The 14,973-nt window shown below is 34.5% G+C and overlaps 1 protein-coding gene and 1 long non-coding RNA gene across 5 annotated transcripts in view; one reads left to right on the forward strand and one right to left on the reverse strand.

Annotated features, from left to right (window-relative positions):
- Positions 1-14,973, forward strand: part of LOC102555656 (uncharacterized) — a 348,348-nt gene that overhangs the window by 101,448 nt on the left and 231,927 nt on the right.
- Tgap1l11 (GTPase activating protein testicular GAP1 like 11) overlaps positions 1-14,973 on the reverse strand; it is a 61,211-nt gene that overhangs the window by 13,567 nt on the left and 32,671 nt on the right. For all 4 annotated transcript variants that reach the window (NM_001401967.1, XM_087619341.1, XM_087619331.1 and 1 more), the window contains 6 exon segments: positions 107-344; positions 3,173-3,359; positions 4,487-4,596; positions 6,992-7,150; positions 8,403-8,545; positions 13,961-14,195. In NM_001401967.1, coding sequence (NP_001388896.1) covers positions 107-344; positions 3,173-3,359; positions 4,487-4,596; positions 6,992-7,150; positions 8,403-8,545; positions 13,961-14,195 — 1,072 coding nt within the window.

The raw sequence follows: 14,973 nt of genomic DNA on the forward strand, positions 1-14,973 counted from the left end.
TGTATTATTGTGTGTCTCAATGCTCCTCTGATATTTACAAATTTATGAAAACAGGGAATGATATCATACTTCCATACATTTGATGACAAAATAAATCTTTCCATACCTGTAGGACCTTTCTTTTTCAGAGCAGCATATGAAATATTGAAATTTTCATCATTATCACAGGATTTCCAATTGTTTCCAACTTTGAATTCTTCCTTAATAGGTGATTTGTCAGAAGACTTTATGGAATATGTAGAGGTCTTTAATCCATCAGGTCTTTTGTCAACGTGTTTACAATATGTTGGATAATTTCCAAATATTAGCAGATGTTTGTCAATCATAATTTGTATAATAGACATCTGTAATACCATGAGGCAAAAACAAGATTGTCATTTCACATAGGTAACAAAATAGAAATTAAAGCGAAGTCCAAAAATATGAGAAAAATAAGTTACCACAAACAGATAGGAACTGATGAAATGAAGTGTCTGAAATAGACTCTAAGTTCTTGATTATGAAAAGTGTTAAAATATCAAATAGATTGCAAGGAATTGAGAACAACATTTCAAAAATGATATGCTGACAAAAACTATGAATGAATCAATTTAATTACTGATGTTTGTTGAATTATTTGGGGTGGTTGTTTTGTTGTGATGGTTTGAATGGGATGCCATTCTAGTTCCAGGCATGGCAATACAAACTTTGTGACAAATTTCTGCTGGTGTAAGTCCTTGGCCCTCCTTGTGAAAGTATGCCACTGCTTAGAATTTGGAGTCACAAAATATAGGTGCCTATTTTCAATATACTGTCTCTGCTTCATGTTTGCTTCCAAAGTTAAGAGCCAGGACTTACTTCTCATTTTGTTGTCCTTCCTTTCTGAAGCCATGCTCCTCTGTGATGTCAGTAAAGAACTATAATCCCTCTGTATTTCTAAGTCCCAAATAAACACTTACTTCAATAAGTTTCCCTGTTCATGATGTTTTACTTTTTATTGTTTTTTTATGTAATTACATTTCATACATTATCCCCCTATTTTCCCCTCCACAAACTCTGTATCTCTATCCCTCCCTCTATGACTGTGCTCCCTCACTTGTCCACCCACTCCTGCATCAACACCCAAGCATTTCTGTACCCTGGGTCATCAAGGAATAAGGGACTCCCCTCCCAGGGATGCCCAATAAGGCAAACTTCTGCTACATATCCAGCTCGAACATTGGGTTCCCCTATGTGCAGTCTTCAGTTGGTGTTTTATCTCCTGATATTTTATCGAGGCAATAGAGAGGTGACTGAGAGAAGAAGTTGGTGAGAAGAGGGAATCTTAATTGAGAAAATTCCTCCATCAGATTGACCTGTTGTATAGGGAAGTCTAACATATATTGTCCTGATTAACCTTGGAATTCATAGGGCCCAGATCTCCAGGATGGTACCACCCCTGAGCTATTAATCAGAAAAATAAAGATACGAGGTACAAGGCAAGAGGCAGAACTCCTTCTCAGCTTCTACTTCAGTTCTTGCCTCTAGTTTCCTGCACTGCTTCATTTTGGGCCCTGATATTTCTTGTAGTTAACTGGTATCTGCAAGTCTATCACACAGTCTAACCTGTCTTGCATAATTTGTTTTCATCAGTGTTTGGTCACAGCAGAAGTAGAAAATTATATTCCTTCTAAATTGTGTAACAGTGATGAGTTACTTTTCTTCTGAGACGATGGCTTAGGTTATGTCAACCCTACACATGCCATATGTTTCTTCCCAACATGCACCTAAGTTTATGTTTGAACTGTGCTGCACAGGATAGGAAAGAAATGATTCTTCGGAAAATCACAGTCACATGACTGTCTTATTTTATATGCAGATTGTACCGAATAGTTTTACTTCATTGTTTTCATACTTGATCATGCAAAAGAATATATTTGAAAAGAATTGTCCATAAAGGAAGAATCATTAATAGCCATTTCATACATTATACCCTTTTGTCCAAACAGCTTTACTTGATCTGTACATTGAAATAAGTCACTGGTCTGCTTCAAATCCTCTGGACTTTTCTACATCCTCAATACTGGAACTCCCCAGACATTCCTCTCCTTCTATATCGTAGTATCTTTTTGTTTCTTTAATCATTGTGCTGCTTCAGCTTTGAATCTGCAGGATCACCCCTTTTTCAGCTCTATTTGCAGGATCTAGATCCCCTTCACACATGTAGCAGATGCAAAGCTTGATCTCAGATACGTTATCTGACTATTGGTGTGGGCACTGGCACTGAGTCTGTTGTCTAGCAATGGATTGCTTTCTTGTAGCTGGGCTGCTTTGTCAGGCTTCACAGGGAGGAGATGCACTTATTCATGTTGTGAGTTTATGTATGAGAGTGAGTTGGTGTGCATGGAAGATATATGCTACTGAGATAAAGGAGAATGGAGGAAAGAAGTCATTGTGAGGATGGAAAGTAGAGGAAGGGAATGCAATCAGAATATAGAGTAAATAATTAGTAGAAAATATTAATGTATGTGGGGTTATAATAAAACAAATAGCTTCATTAAACCTGAGGAACACAAAGTTGTACTTAAAATAGGTTAGTTATAAAATAATGGAAAGTATACAAAATAACATACACCAATTCTTCACACACACGTATATATATATGTGTGTATATATATATACTTATTTATGTGTACACGTATGTGCATATGTGTATATATGTAAATAAATAATGTATATATATAAAATGTTCTTTCATATGACCAGCAATTCACTTTATGTGAATATTTAGTAATATGATTGTCTCATCAATATGAAACACAACTATTATATACTCCAAAAATAGGGCTAGACTGAAAAAAAATCGAACCATAGGTAATTATGATTTTTTTAAACTTCACTCTAGTCTTCTTTGACTACCATTATACGTGAAACATATTGTTGGCCACAATCAATATCTAAGAAATAATGAAAGAAACAAGAAAGAAAGAAAGAAACAAGAATGAAAGAACAAAGAAAATGAAATTATCCACTTACTTTGAACTACATCTCCCTTCCCAAATCTTCCTGATATAGATCAATATATATTCCACTCCAGTCTAGAAGAATGCAGTCCTAGGTTTTCCTTTTACAGAAATGACCTTTCAAAGTGTTCCTAAATCTTGCTTCACAATGAGTATTTTGTTTCCAAAGGTAAAAAATCAGATCCCCTTACCTTTCTTGAGATGTCCTGCAAAAACGATGAGTTCCTTGTAGTCTCATCCCTTAGCAGATAAGGAGCTATGCGGAGAGCTAATCTGTCACTGTCTAAATTATTCATGGATGAATCTTTTATTATTGCTAATACAGAAATGAGATGGTTTAGTAGTATAAGGTTTTCTGTTGGGATCTTTAGTAAAAGACTAAACAAAGAAAAAGAATTTTATGTTAGACCATCTGAAATGAAATGTTAGTTACATAACACACTACAGAAGAAAAAGTAGATATTTTGCAGATCAATTCATAGTATAATCAGAATTCAAAAGAAAGAGTATATAGCTAGAGTATTATTTTAATATTTTCTGAAATCACTTTTCTGTGTGAAATCACTGGAAAATAGTTTAAAATTGAGTTTGAATATCTGTGTACTAGATGTATGACTGCTACCTACAGAAACAAGAGGAAGGTGTTAGGATCACTGGTATTAGAGTGAATGAAGATTGTTGCAAACAATGTGTATTCTATGTATGAAAACATCCAGTGTTACTAAATGCCAAGCCATCTTTCCAGCCACCATGGAGACCCACTTAATATCTAATGTATTATGAATCCATGTAACAGTCTTGTGACACTCTAGAAAATAAGGAGAAGAAATAACACTAGTGACAAGACACAGTGCAGTTATGTGAGCTTCTGCTACAGGCAAGGCAGAGATGCAGTGTAACTGGTTAGCAAGTGGAACTCAAAGCTCCTGTTACAAACCATATCACTCTATGGAGAAACGCACAGGAAAATGATTCCAAGAAGTCAAGGCTATCCCTGACCTAGGGGGAGCTTTAGTTCCCTGGGAACTATAAGTATAGCTATACTTCCCTGGGGAGTTATAGTTCAGAAAGAAGAATTCAGTAATAGTTTCATGTTCTAATCAATGACATATATTTAACATGTGAAATATTCACAAAATTATGGTAATAATACTAGGATACAAATAGCCTACAGGTATTCTACACACAGAGTTCTATTAATTTGCCTTACACAGGGATTAAATCAATACTCTAGATTGACCTTCACATATGTGTTACATAAGCTGACTTCTAAACCATGACAGTTACAAACAAGGACGACTCTGGGAGGGATTACAGACATGGTTCAACCCTCTAGTTTGTGAAATGAAAATGTTTAAAAGCTGGCAATACAAGTCTGAACTAAGGTATCCTCTTGTCCTGGGAGATCATTCCAGCTAATAATCCTGTAATCACAAGCCTATGTACCTTACAAAAGCACTGCTTCTATATTGGTGCAGTTCCCCACATGCTTACTCTATCATTACCTTTGGATGGCAATAAGCTTTTCAATCACAGTTCCTTCATCTAGGACGCTAAGCCAATTTACATATAAATCAGATGTCAGCAAGCTTCCATCAATGCTTCTAATAAAGTCCTTTTTTAATGAAAATAAAACCAAAAAAAGTAATGGTCAATGTAGATTGTTGAAAGTACTTGATAAACATTTTTGTTTAAGACTAGCAGTTAGGTCCAGTGATCCTCAACTTGTGTGTCATAATCCATTTGGTGGTTCACATATTATAAATACTCCATATTAGATATTATATCCATTTTTCAATATATTTCATATCATTAGAAAAATTTTAATTATAAAACGAGCATCAAAATGGTGTGGCGGCTAAGAATCACCAAACCATGAGGAAATATGTTAGTGTTACAGTATTAGGATGGATTAGAATCATTGGTTGTGACTGGACTTCCATAAAAGTTTCCCAATCTCTCATCTGGACAGAATCTTGGTTCAAACATGGAACCTATATGCAGCATTTTGTGTTTTCTTACCTAAGACTAGAATCAAAAAACAGAATCCTAGTTGCTGCAGCAATGGAATAAACCTAGTCTATGTTCATTTTTGCTTTCCTGGCTTATCGTCAACACCACTACCTGCAATCATAGATCTACACTCCACTTCCCCATTCCAAAGGTCTGTCTGCCTTGAATAGGTCCTGCTCCTATGTGGAACTTCCGATCAGGAGCCTATCATACCTGCCCTCTGAGAAGCTCCACCCAGCAGCTGACAGCAGTAGGATGGGAAGAGCCACATCCAATATTTGAATCTCATGGATCAATCATGGACTTGTGTGAAAGGAATGCAGGAAGGATTGCATGCTATGACAGAGATAGGAACTCAGTACAAAGAGCTACAAAATCAAGTAACCAGGAACCCTGGGAGCTATCAAAGCCTAAACTACCAACCAAAAATGCTACACAAACTGCAGCATGAACTATGGCAAATTTATAGCAAATGTAAAGCTTATTCTTTATGTGGATTCCCCCAACATGTTGAAAAGAGGATATCCATAAGCTGTTGACTGTGAAAACCCTTCCCCAACTGGCCTCAGGGAGAGAAGTTGTGCTAACCCTGAAGAGAGTTGATGTACCAGAAAGGGAAGATAACACAGGGGCCCCAACCTGCTTGGAGAAAGATAGAAACTCTGCGGGGGAGAAGTGGTGCGGGGCAGAATACAAGATAGACAATGAACAAATAAATTAGTATAAAATATAATAAAATGATAGCAACTAATAAATCAAAACAAAACAAAACCAAAGTCCTCTTCTTGGAAATAGGAAACTATCAAACAATGGCAGCATCAGAAGTTACCTCATCCTGATTGTATAGTTGGTGAGTCTGTACTTTTAGCTCTCACAGAGTAAAGCTGTAAAATACACACACACCTCTGCTAGTGGTCAAGTTTCTTATTTGTTTTCCATGTGAGAAGGTCCCAGTTTCATATCTTTTTCTTAAAATTTGGAAATATTCAACTATTTGAATTAAGTTGGAGACTTTAGATCGTTTGAAGAACGGAAAGTTACTTTGTTCATGATATAGCACAATGAGGTTTGTGTTGTACTAAGAAAATAATGAAAATGGAAGAATTCCAGGTATTCTTGTACCTGTAAATTGCTTTGAATACACATTGCAACCTTCAGTCACTGATCCTAACTTTCTCCCCATGATGTGGTCCCAGGTTTCTGGCAATGAGAACTAGACACACTTGGCAAGTTCAGGGCAAAGGAGGGATCAATAGGTACCTTTGCCTAATGTTATTAAGCATAGTTAATCCCAGAGCATTATCTTTTCTCTTGATGTATGGTCCATAGCTCCACTATCTTCTGAGAGGCAAACTCAGATCATTGCCCAAACAATAATAAAATAATGTTAATGGCTCTCTAGTCACTGCAACTCACTGGCAAGTTAAGACTGGTAGACAAGTTAAAAGTAGGTTAGGCTAACTCTTGACTATTTGACATGGAATCAGAATCGCAGTATCTGGCAAAAGTGAAAGTGCAGGTTTATTTTTGATTGAGAAGGAAAACAACTTCATGTATCTACTGGACACGGAGTAATATCCAAATTCTATATCCTTTTGTGCATCAGTGATTGACTAGTTATTTTTAACTGTTATTATGTTAGGATATTCTTGGTATTACTTGACATGTATTTTGTAGAACACACTTTTACCGCTATTATTACTTGTTCAGCTATTACTTCAAAAGGAATGGTCAGAGTTGAAGTCAGTGGGAACTTTTGCAATGCCACACTAAATCCCTTCTGACCTATAAGGAAGTTAACCTCCAAGAGAAGCTGTTCACCAGTGTCTTTGTGCTGAATCATTGCGTTTGTCAGACTTTTACCAACCAGGACTCTTATCAAGATGTCATGTGTCCATAATTCCAGGAACCAGTCATCATCATGTAGTGTCAAGGACATAAAGCACATATGCATCCTAGAGGGATGCTTAATGCTTTTGATGGCAAACCTTCCTTACCATTAAAACGGATGCTATAATTATTACACTTTCTTGATTCCAATTTATGTATTGTTCACTGTCAATCTTATTCCTCAAGGACCAGTGTGAATTTTCAGGTATAATCTTGAAGATGTCATCTGAGTCTTGCCCTTTTTCGGCAATTATGGACAACATATCCTGTGTAGGATAAGCATAAACTTGCATTATTAGAGATCAACACATCTGAAGCACAAATATGTCTTGTATTGTAAACCTGAGCAAAGGATCGTTGGAGAGCTATAACAGAGAGGAATGAAGAGGACATTGTACGTTTTTTTGTTTTAGCTTCCAACTATCTTTTCTTCCCTAATCCTTTGTTTCCACAATTTGAAAAATCATGGTTTTTTTTTTTTTTTTTTTGGACGTCTGTTCCACAAAACATTTTTGTGAATGTTCCTCAATTACTCTTTGTTTCCCTCTAAGATAACTTTCTCAGGTTTGCCATTCGAAGTCAATCTTGGGATATTTCCATTACAGAGATCAAACAAATATTTTACTTCCTGTCTGTCCTGGCCTCTATTATGAATCCTAACTTGTGTTTTTAACAAAGCTTTTCTTCAGTACATTTCTGAGACTTTCATTTCCTTTTTGTCAGTTCTTATTTTCAACTATGTCTAAAGATACTGTCACATACACTAACCTAAGCATACTTTAATCGTTCTTCTATAATTTTATTCTATAAAAATGAATACCATTCAAGATTTACTTCATTTTCAATTAATTATATGATTACAATTATGCTTACTAGAAAATTGTGCTCTAGGGTACCTAAGAAATAGACAGTAATGTTCATGTTTCTTATCAGATAAATTTGATCACAAACATCATAAATTACTAGTACAGCTATAGTGCTAAAATAGATGCTGGAAAGTAAAGATATGTTTCCAAAGAAGTTTAATACCTCATTGAAAATATATTAAGCCATATTAGGTGGCATTTAAATATAGTCCACTAGGTCCAAAGATGTTAATACATATCAAGTACAGTGTGTATATCTAATTCGCTGATAATGTAAAGTAAAAATCTATAGATATTTTTAATTTAAAAGATTGAGTAATCTCAGAGGCTATATTATGCGAGACTCCAGAGAAATATGGAGTCTTAAAGAAGTTGGAAGACGTTACATTTGGGCAAGCAGTGGGACACTTCCATAAACCCATTTCCTCCCACAAGCTGAAGGTTGTGGATCTTTGATACAATCTGTGCAAAACATGGGAAGACTATTTCCTTTTTTCTTACAAGTACATGATTCAAAATACAGTGAAACTTCTTTCTATTTTAACATGATCTTACACTCATGGATAAGTTATCTAAGCCTTCAACAGTTTGATTGAATAACTTTCTCAGAACAATGTTTTTGTTTGATGTAGAAACCCAAAATGATACTCACAAATATTAGACCAGACACCTTTTCGTCTTCAAAAATACTTCTAAGAGCTTTGCCAAACAAGCATTTCTTTGTTGTTTGTGGTGGATTTATGGAAGGTCCTGGTGGGCTGGCACATACACTACTGCCTTGTTGTTTCTCTGAATCTAAGAAAGAAGGGAAATCATTGTTGTAACTGAACTCACTGAGTCCTAGCACACCGTTTTCATTGTATAGCCTCCAAATCAGAAAGAGATACCTGTTAACGTACTAGAAGCATAGACAACATCAGGTAGTCACATAATAATCGAAGACTAACAAAAAGGAGAAAAATAAAAACTATGAAGGAAAAATGCTATGTCACATATAAAGCTGACCGCATTAGACTAACACCTGAATTTCAATGGATATTCTAACATTTAGGTGGACTGGATCAATGTTTAACATGTTGTCACAAAATACAGATACTAGCCTACACTTTATTACTGAGCAAATGTATCATTCATAACAACAAAAGAGGAAAAACATTACATAGTTTAAATATCAGTAATTCATTTCTCTTCAGTGATCTTGGTCTACAAATGGGAAATAGCAGAGTGAAGATAAGGTATACACCCAAGAGGACAGAAATGATAAAAATGTGTAGTCATTCATCAAACAAGGGGAAAATATATGGCAACAACAAAATAACAAAGACCCATAAATACTGCTAATTAAAAACTCTAAGCATTAACCGTCTCCAAACAATAATATACAGACTATCAGTTTGGAAAAGAAAACAGGTTCTATTTTTCTCCTGCACCCAAAAATTACACTTGTTTTAGATAAAATTGCATACACTTGTTCAGGAAAAATTTCCCTATATTTCTTTGTATAGGTTTGAGGTCCCATTTAGTTTTTCATGTTCATTGGTGTTGTCCTTTTTCATTTAATGTTTTCAAAGTCATGTGATGAGGCTTTGTGGGTGTGGTGAAGGAACATAACAGAAGACTGGGAAGAAAGTGAGTAAAAAAAAATATCAGTTCTATAACATTTTTACTCCTAATAAAGAGTGTTACAATTTTACCAGTCTTTAAAGGGATGGTGTTATAGGACAGTCTAGTTTTTACTATATAAATCTTACTGATTCATGAGCATGGGGAAATATTTCCATTTTGATATCACTTCAATTCGTAATATTTTTGTAGTGTTTTTTTGAGTTGCTTCTTTTTTCTTCTTTCATTTTTTTCTTTTTTGCTTTTTTTCAAATCATAAAAGTCTGTTACTTAATGGTTAGAGTTTCCCTCAAGTAACATAATACTTTTGAAATTTACTGTGTATGATGGCATTCCATTAATTTCACTTTCAGCAAATTTGTGTCTTTTATAAAGAAAGAGTACTCACTTTGTGTGATAATTTTGTATGTTGACAGTTTCTGAAATAGTTTACAAGAAATAAGAGTATTCATATGGAATATTTAGACTCACTTATGTTTACTATCACATAATCTTCAAAAGGAGATACTTTGTCTTCTGCATTTCTAATGTGTGCCCCCTCCTCCTCATTCAATTTTAATATTTTCCCACTATATTACAAATGAGTCCATTGAGCATGACCAAATATGAGCACAGCAAGCCATTAGTCCCAAAATAGTTCATAAGTATCTAGATGATGGACAGCAAAAACTGTAAGGAAGTTCTAGGTGATAGAATGATTATCAACATTGCATAATTAAGGCAGTCACTATTAAATGTTCTTAACGTGGTATAGAAAGCTTTTTCTTTTTACTTGAAATTTCAACTTTTAACATTTCACACTATAGTCAATAATGGCTAATTTCAGATGTAGAAAGAAGAAAAATACGTAGCCAAAAATGAAGGTATTGTATATTTATATTTCATTTATTTTATATTATACTAGGAATATGAATTTATCTTGTCAGAGAAGAGTGAAATTGTGTGACTTGGATAAGTCAAAGGACCTGTACAGAAAATTCTAAAGAGAAATAACAAGGCATAAAATGTAATACTATGAAGATGTATAAATAATAAGTTTTTGTCTGAGAAAACAAATGAAATACACAGAACTATGTTCAATTATGTGGTAATGAAAATACATTTAAGTCTAATCAAAGAACAGTTGTTTACAACTGACCTGTTAGTTTCAAGTATTCCACCTATACCAATATCTTTCTATATTGGTTATTGTCATACTTTATTGAGGTTATAGATAGGTACAAGTATCATTACTTCCCTAACATCTCAACCTGCCTACTATTTTATTTACCTTTGAAACTTGACTTAAATCTAAAATCTTCTAAGACATATCCAGCTACAATCAGTTGACTGCTGAGACATCTCAAAGAATTTTGGCAACAGGCTCTCAAGCTCCCACCTTGACAGGAATCCAAGTGCTACCTAAAGCATCCATATTTTGTGGAAAGTCATATCAAATATTTTAACAATTGGAAGAATTTATCTCAGCAGGATTGAAATCATGGGTGGTGCTAGAAATCTTACCAGATTTATGGAGCTAGACTAGCCATAAACCTTAAAATTTATTACATTAATTTACTATATCAGCCAAGTTCCTTACGGCATTCTAAATATTAGTCTTATATCCACAAATAAGTGGAGCCTCTGTTCTTCATCAGAGAAGCCTCTTTGTACATAAAATAGTAACATTCTAGAAAACAAACCTGGATACAGTGAAGAGATAAGTGCACTGTAGAAAAGGTAGCATCAGTGAATATATGTACTTTATCACTAAATTCTATATGGCTCAGGGAACATTGTGGGAGAGGCGTTACAAAGACTGTAAGAGCCAGCATACTGGAAAGTCTGTTTTGATGTTGCCTCTAACAAAAATAATGGCAAAACCACAATGATAGCAATAACAATGCAGATATTAAAGCTATGGTCAAATTTCATATGTCACATTTCATAGGTCAAATTTCATATAGGCAGCTAATGATGACTGACAGAATATTAAATTTAACAGCAATGATCTGGATATAGATTGTCTAATACACACTCTACTTCTTGGAAGCCATATTAAGAAACAAGAAAATGGATTCAAGTAGTATTCATACTTTCACAGATAAAATATATAAATACACACGTAAAAAGATATTGACATGAGTTTGAGAGTGTAGTGAATGTGATGAAATGAAATAAGAAAAGTCAGACTACAGTACTATAATTCAAGTTGAAATAAAATTTTAAAATAATAATAAAAACTTTTGGATTTATACCTACAGTAGTTCAGAGGGAACAAGAAACAGTAATTGTGGAAATTACCATTTACTTTAATCTAAGGTTTTCTCTAATATTTTCATATGTCAAATTTGCATTAGGGACACTTTTGAGATAGACAAACCATGAACAAAGACTATTACATGTTAAGGTCTTATGATATGAAGAAAGATAAAACAAGTACGCTGTATATTTCTGTGCATTTCTGAGTGCATGTAATACATGCAGCTTTGGGGGTTTGTGTGTCTGTGTGTGTATGTGTGTGTGTGTGTGTGTGTGTGTGTTTAAAACACTTGAAGATCACATCACTCGTACTATATTTAGAGCTTTAAGCTTATTTACATTTGAAGAGAGCCTCCAGTATTGCTCTCTCTCTCTCTCTCTCTCTCTCTCTCTCTCTCTCTCTCTCTCTCTCTCTCTCTCTGCCACAAGGTCTGTTTTTATCATCACTGAACAATATGTAAGGAATATCTGTCCAAAAATCTTCTGTTCATTACTGTCTCCAATTGCAATCTGCTTTCAGATAGAAGCTTTGGTCTAGAGATGCTTATACATCAATACCTAGTTCTGTTTGTTCCTTAAAGTAACTTTTGATGACCCAAATTCATGTCACAAGCCAGCATCTTAATAGCTTTAGACACTGGACTATCATTTCAAGTCATTTTGTATAATCTAAAAACCATGATCTACCTCTAATTTCGTCATGTGTGATGATTAATTTTGATTGTTAATGGAATTTTATTGAGAACTTTGTATTGTATGGGAATCGAGGCAAAACTCTGAGGGACTATTCAATGTCATTAGCTTCTGGCTATAATTTAGGAACTGAGGTGGGAAAACTAGTACTGTAACTTGGCTGTAGAGGTAGAGACTGAAAAATGCCAATTTCCAAAGACTATGGAGAACCATGAGCAAGGCACATTGGAGTGGAAGCAGGACCCATTTTAATAACATTTTTTATAGTAGCAAACAATGTGTATATACAGCATAAAATACGTATAATGATTGAAAACTGTAACTAATACTGTGAAATATAAAACTGAAGTAATAACTTGTAATAATTTCCTCAGCTATGATAAAGTGGGAGTAAGAAGGGAATATTAAAATCGAATGACTTTAGATATTCTTATATTTTTGGTTGTGAGCCTAGCCTTTAACGGCTGAGCCATCTCTCCAGCCCGACTTTAGATATTCTTAAGTCATGCTCTACCACTTATGTGGGGCAGTTATTCTGTTTCGTCATGCTAAATGAAACATATAATTTCATAGTTAGACAAACATTCTTAGATGATAGATTCACCTCAACTCAGATTAGAATAATATTTCAGTATATTTTCTTTTTTAATTAATGTATTTATTTATTTTATTAGATATATTTCTTTACTTACAATTCAAATGGTATTACCTTTCCCGGTTTCCTGTCCATGAGCACCCCATCTACTCCCCCTCCCCGATTAGAATGTTTGGTTAATTCAGAACAGTCGTGGACACAGAAGAAAACCGCAGGTACTGGCAACGAATTGTTCCTATATTCCTGTGTCCAGAGGCACTGTGCAGTTTCCTCTTGGACCAGGGATGTGGGCAGAGGTCTGCAGAAGTGGCAGTCTGTCCTGAGGTCTCGGGATGTCTGCACTTCTGGGTGTTCAGCTCTCTTCCCCATGGAATTTGGGTCTTTGTATATTTTCTTAACATTGTGCAAAGAATTGGCTGAGTTAACAATGTATTTCAATATAATAGTTAATACCTGTTAATCAGGAGAGTTTTAACCTCTTTATCATTCTTCACATAGGTCTTGTAGCAGATCCTATCCAATTTAATATTTATACTAATGCTAAGCACTTGGCAAGGTTGTCTCTCATAGGAAATTAAACAAATATTAGTAGTTTTTTTTACTAGGATAACAAAGTATCTTGACATTGGTGCAGGGTTTAATGTTGCAGAATGTTAAATGGACTTTTAAGTCTAATCATTATTTCTAAATGATCGTATTAAAAATAAAATTTCATATGCAAAAACTCCTCTGTTACTGAAGGACCATGGGAAGAAAAAGGGGGAAATAAGCAGAAAATATCGTTGGATCCTCTAAATAGTTTGTCAAACATTCCTTTTTGTATCGAGATGTATATAAATATATGTTTATATATATATGAACATTTATGTATATGTACATATTTGTATGTCTATAGAAGCACATATTAAAGTATAATTTAATTAAAGTCCTGTTTAAAAGCTTTACCCATATTCTAATATTTTTATTTCTCAATGCTACTCTGATATTTACAAATTTATGAAAACATGGAATGATATCATCCTACCATACATTTTATTACTAAATAAAGTTTTTCATACCTGTAGAATCTTCCTTTTTCAGAGCAGCATATGAAATATTTAATTTTCCATCATTCCAGGATTTCTCATTGTGTCCACCTATGGCTTCTTTTATAATAGGTGATTTGTCAGCAGACTTTATAGAATCTGTAGAGGCTTTTAGTCCATCCACTCTTTTGTCAATTTGTTTAAAATATGTTTTATTACTTCCAAATATTAACAGATAGTTGTCAATCATGATTTTTATAAGAGATGTCTGTAATACGACAAGGCAAAAACAAGAGATTCATTTCACATAGGTTACAAAATAGAAATTTAAATTAAAATCCATAAATATGAGAATAATAACAGTTGCCACAAAGAGATAGGAACCCATGAAGTATAGTGTCTGAAATGACAACTTTAAGGTCTTTAAATTTATCAAAATTGTTAAAATATCATATAGACTGCAAGGAATAGAAGAACTTTCAGAAATGATATGCTGACAAAAACTGTGAATGAATCAAATTAATGACTGATGTTTTTTGACTTTTGGGGGGGTGGTTTTGTGATGTTTTGTATGGGGTGTTATTCTACTTCCAGGCATGGCAATATCCTCTTTGTGACAAAATTTCTGTTGGTCTAAGTCCTTGTCCCTCCTGGTGAAAGTATGCCACTTTCACAAATCACAAATTACAGGCGCCTATTTCCAAAGTACTTTTCCTGCTACACATTTGCTTCTGAAGAAGAGAGCTATCAGGACTTACTTCCCATTTTGTTGTCCTTCCTTTCTGCAGCCATGCTCCTCTGTAATGCCAGTAGAGGACTATACTCCCTCTGTATTTCTAAGTCCCAAATAAACACTTACTTCAATAAGTTTCTTTGGTCATGTTGTTGTATTTTTTATTGTTTATTTAATTCATTACATTTCATATATTAGAGTCCTTCCTATTTTCCTCTCCTCAAACTCTGTATCTCCTTCCCCTGCCTCCATGACTGTGCTCCCTCACTCACCCACCCACTCCTGCCTCAACACCCAAGCTTTTCCGTACCAT

The sequence above is a fragment of the Rattus norvegicus genome, chromosome 2, assembly GCF_021556685.1.
Source record: "Rattus norvegicus strain SHRSP/BbbUtx chromosome 2, alternate assembly SHRSP_T2T, whole genome shotgun sequence".
Taxonomy (NCBI): domain Eukaryota; kingdom Metazoa; phylum Chordata; class Mammalia; order Rodentia; family Muridae; genus Rattus; species Rattus norvegicus.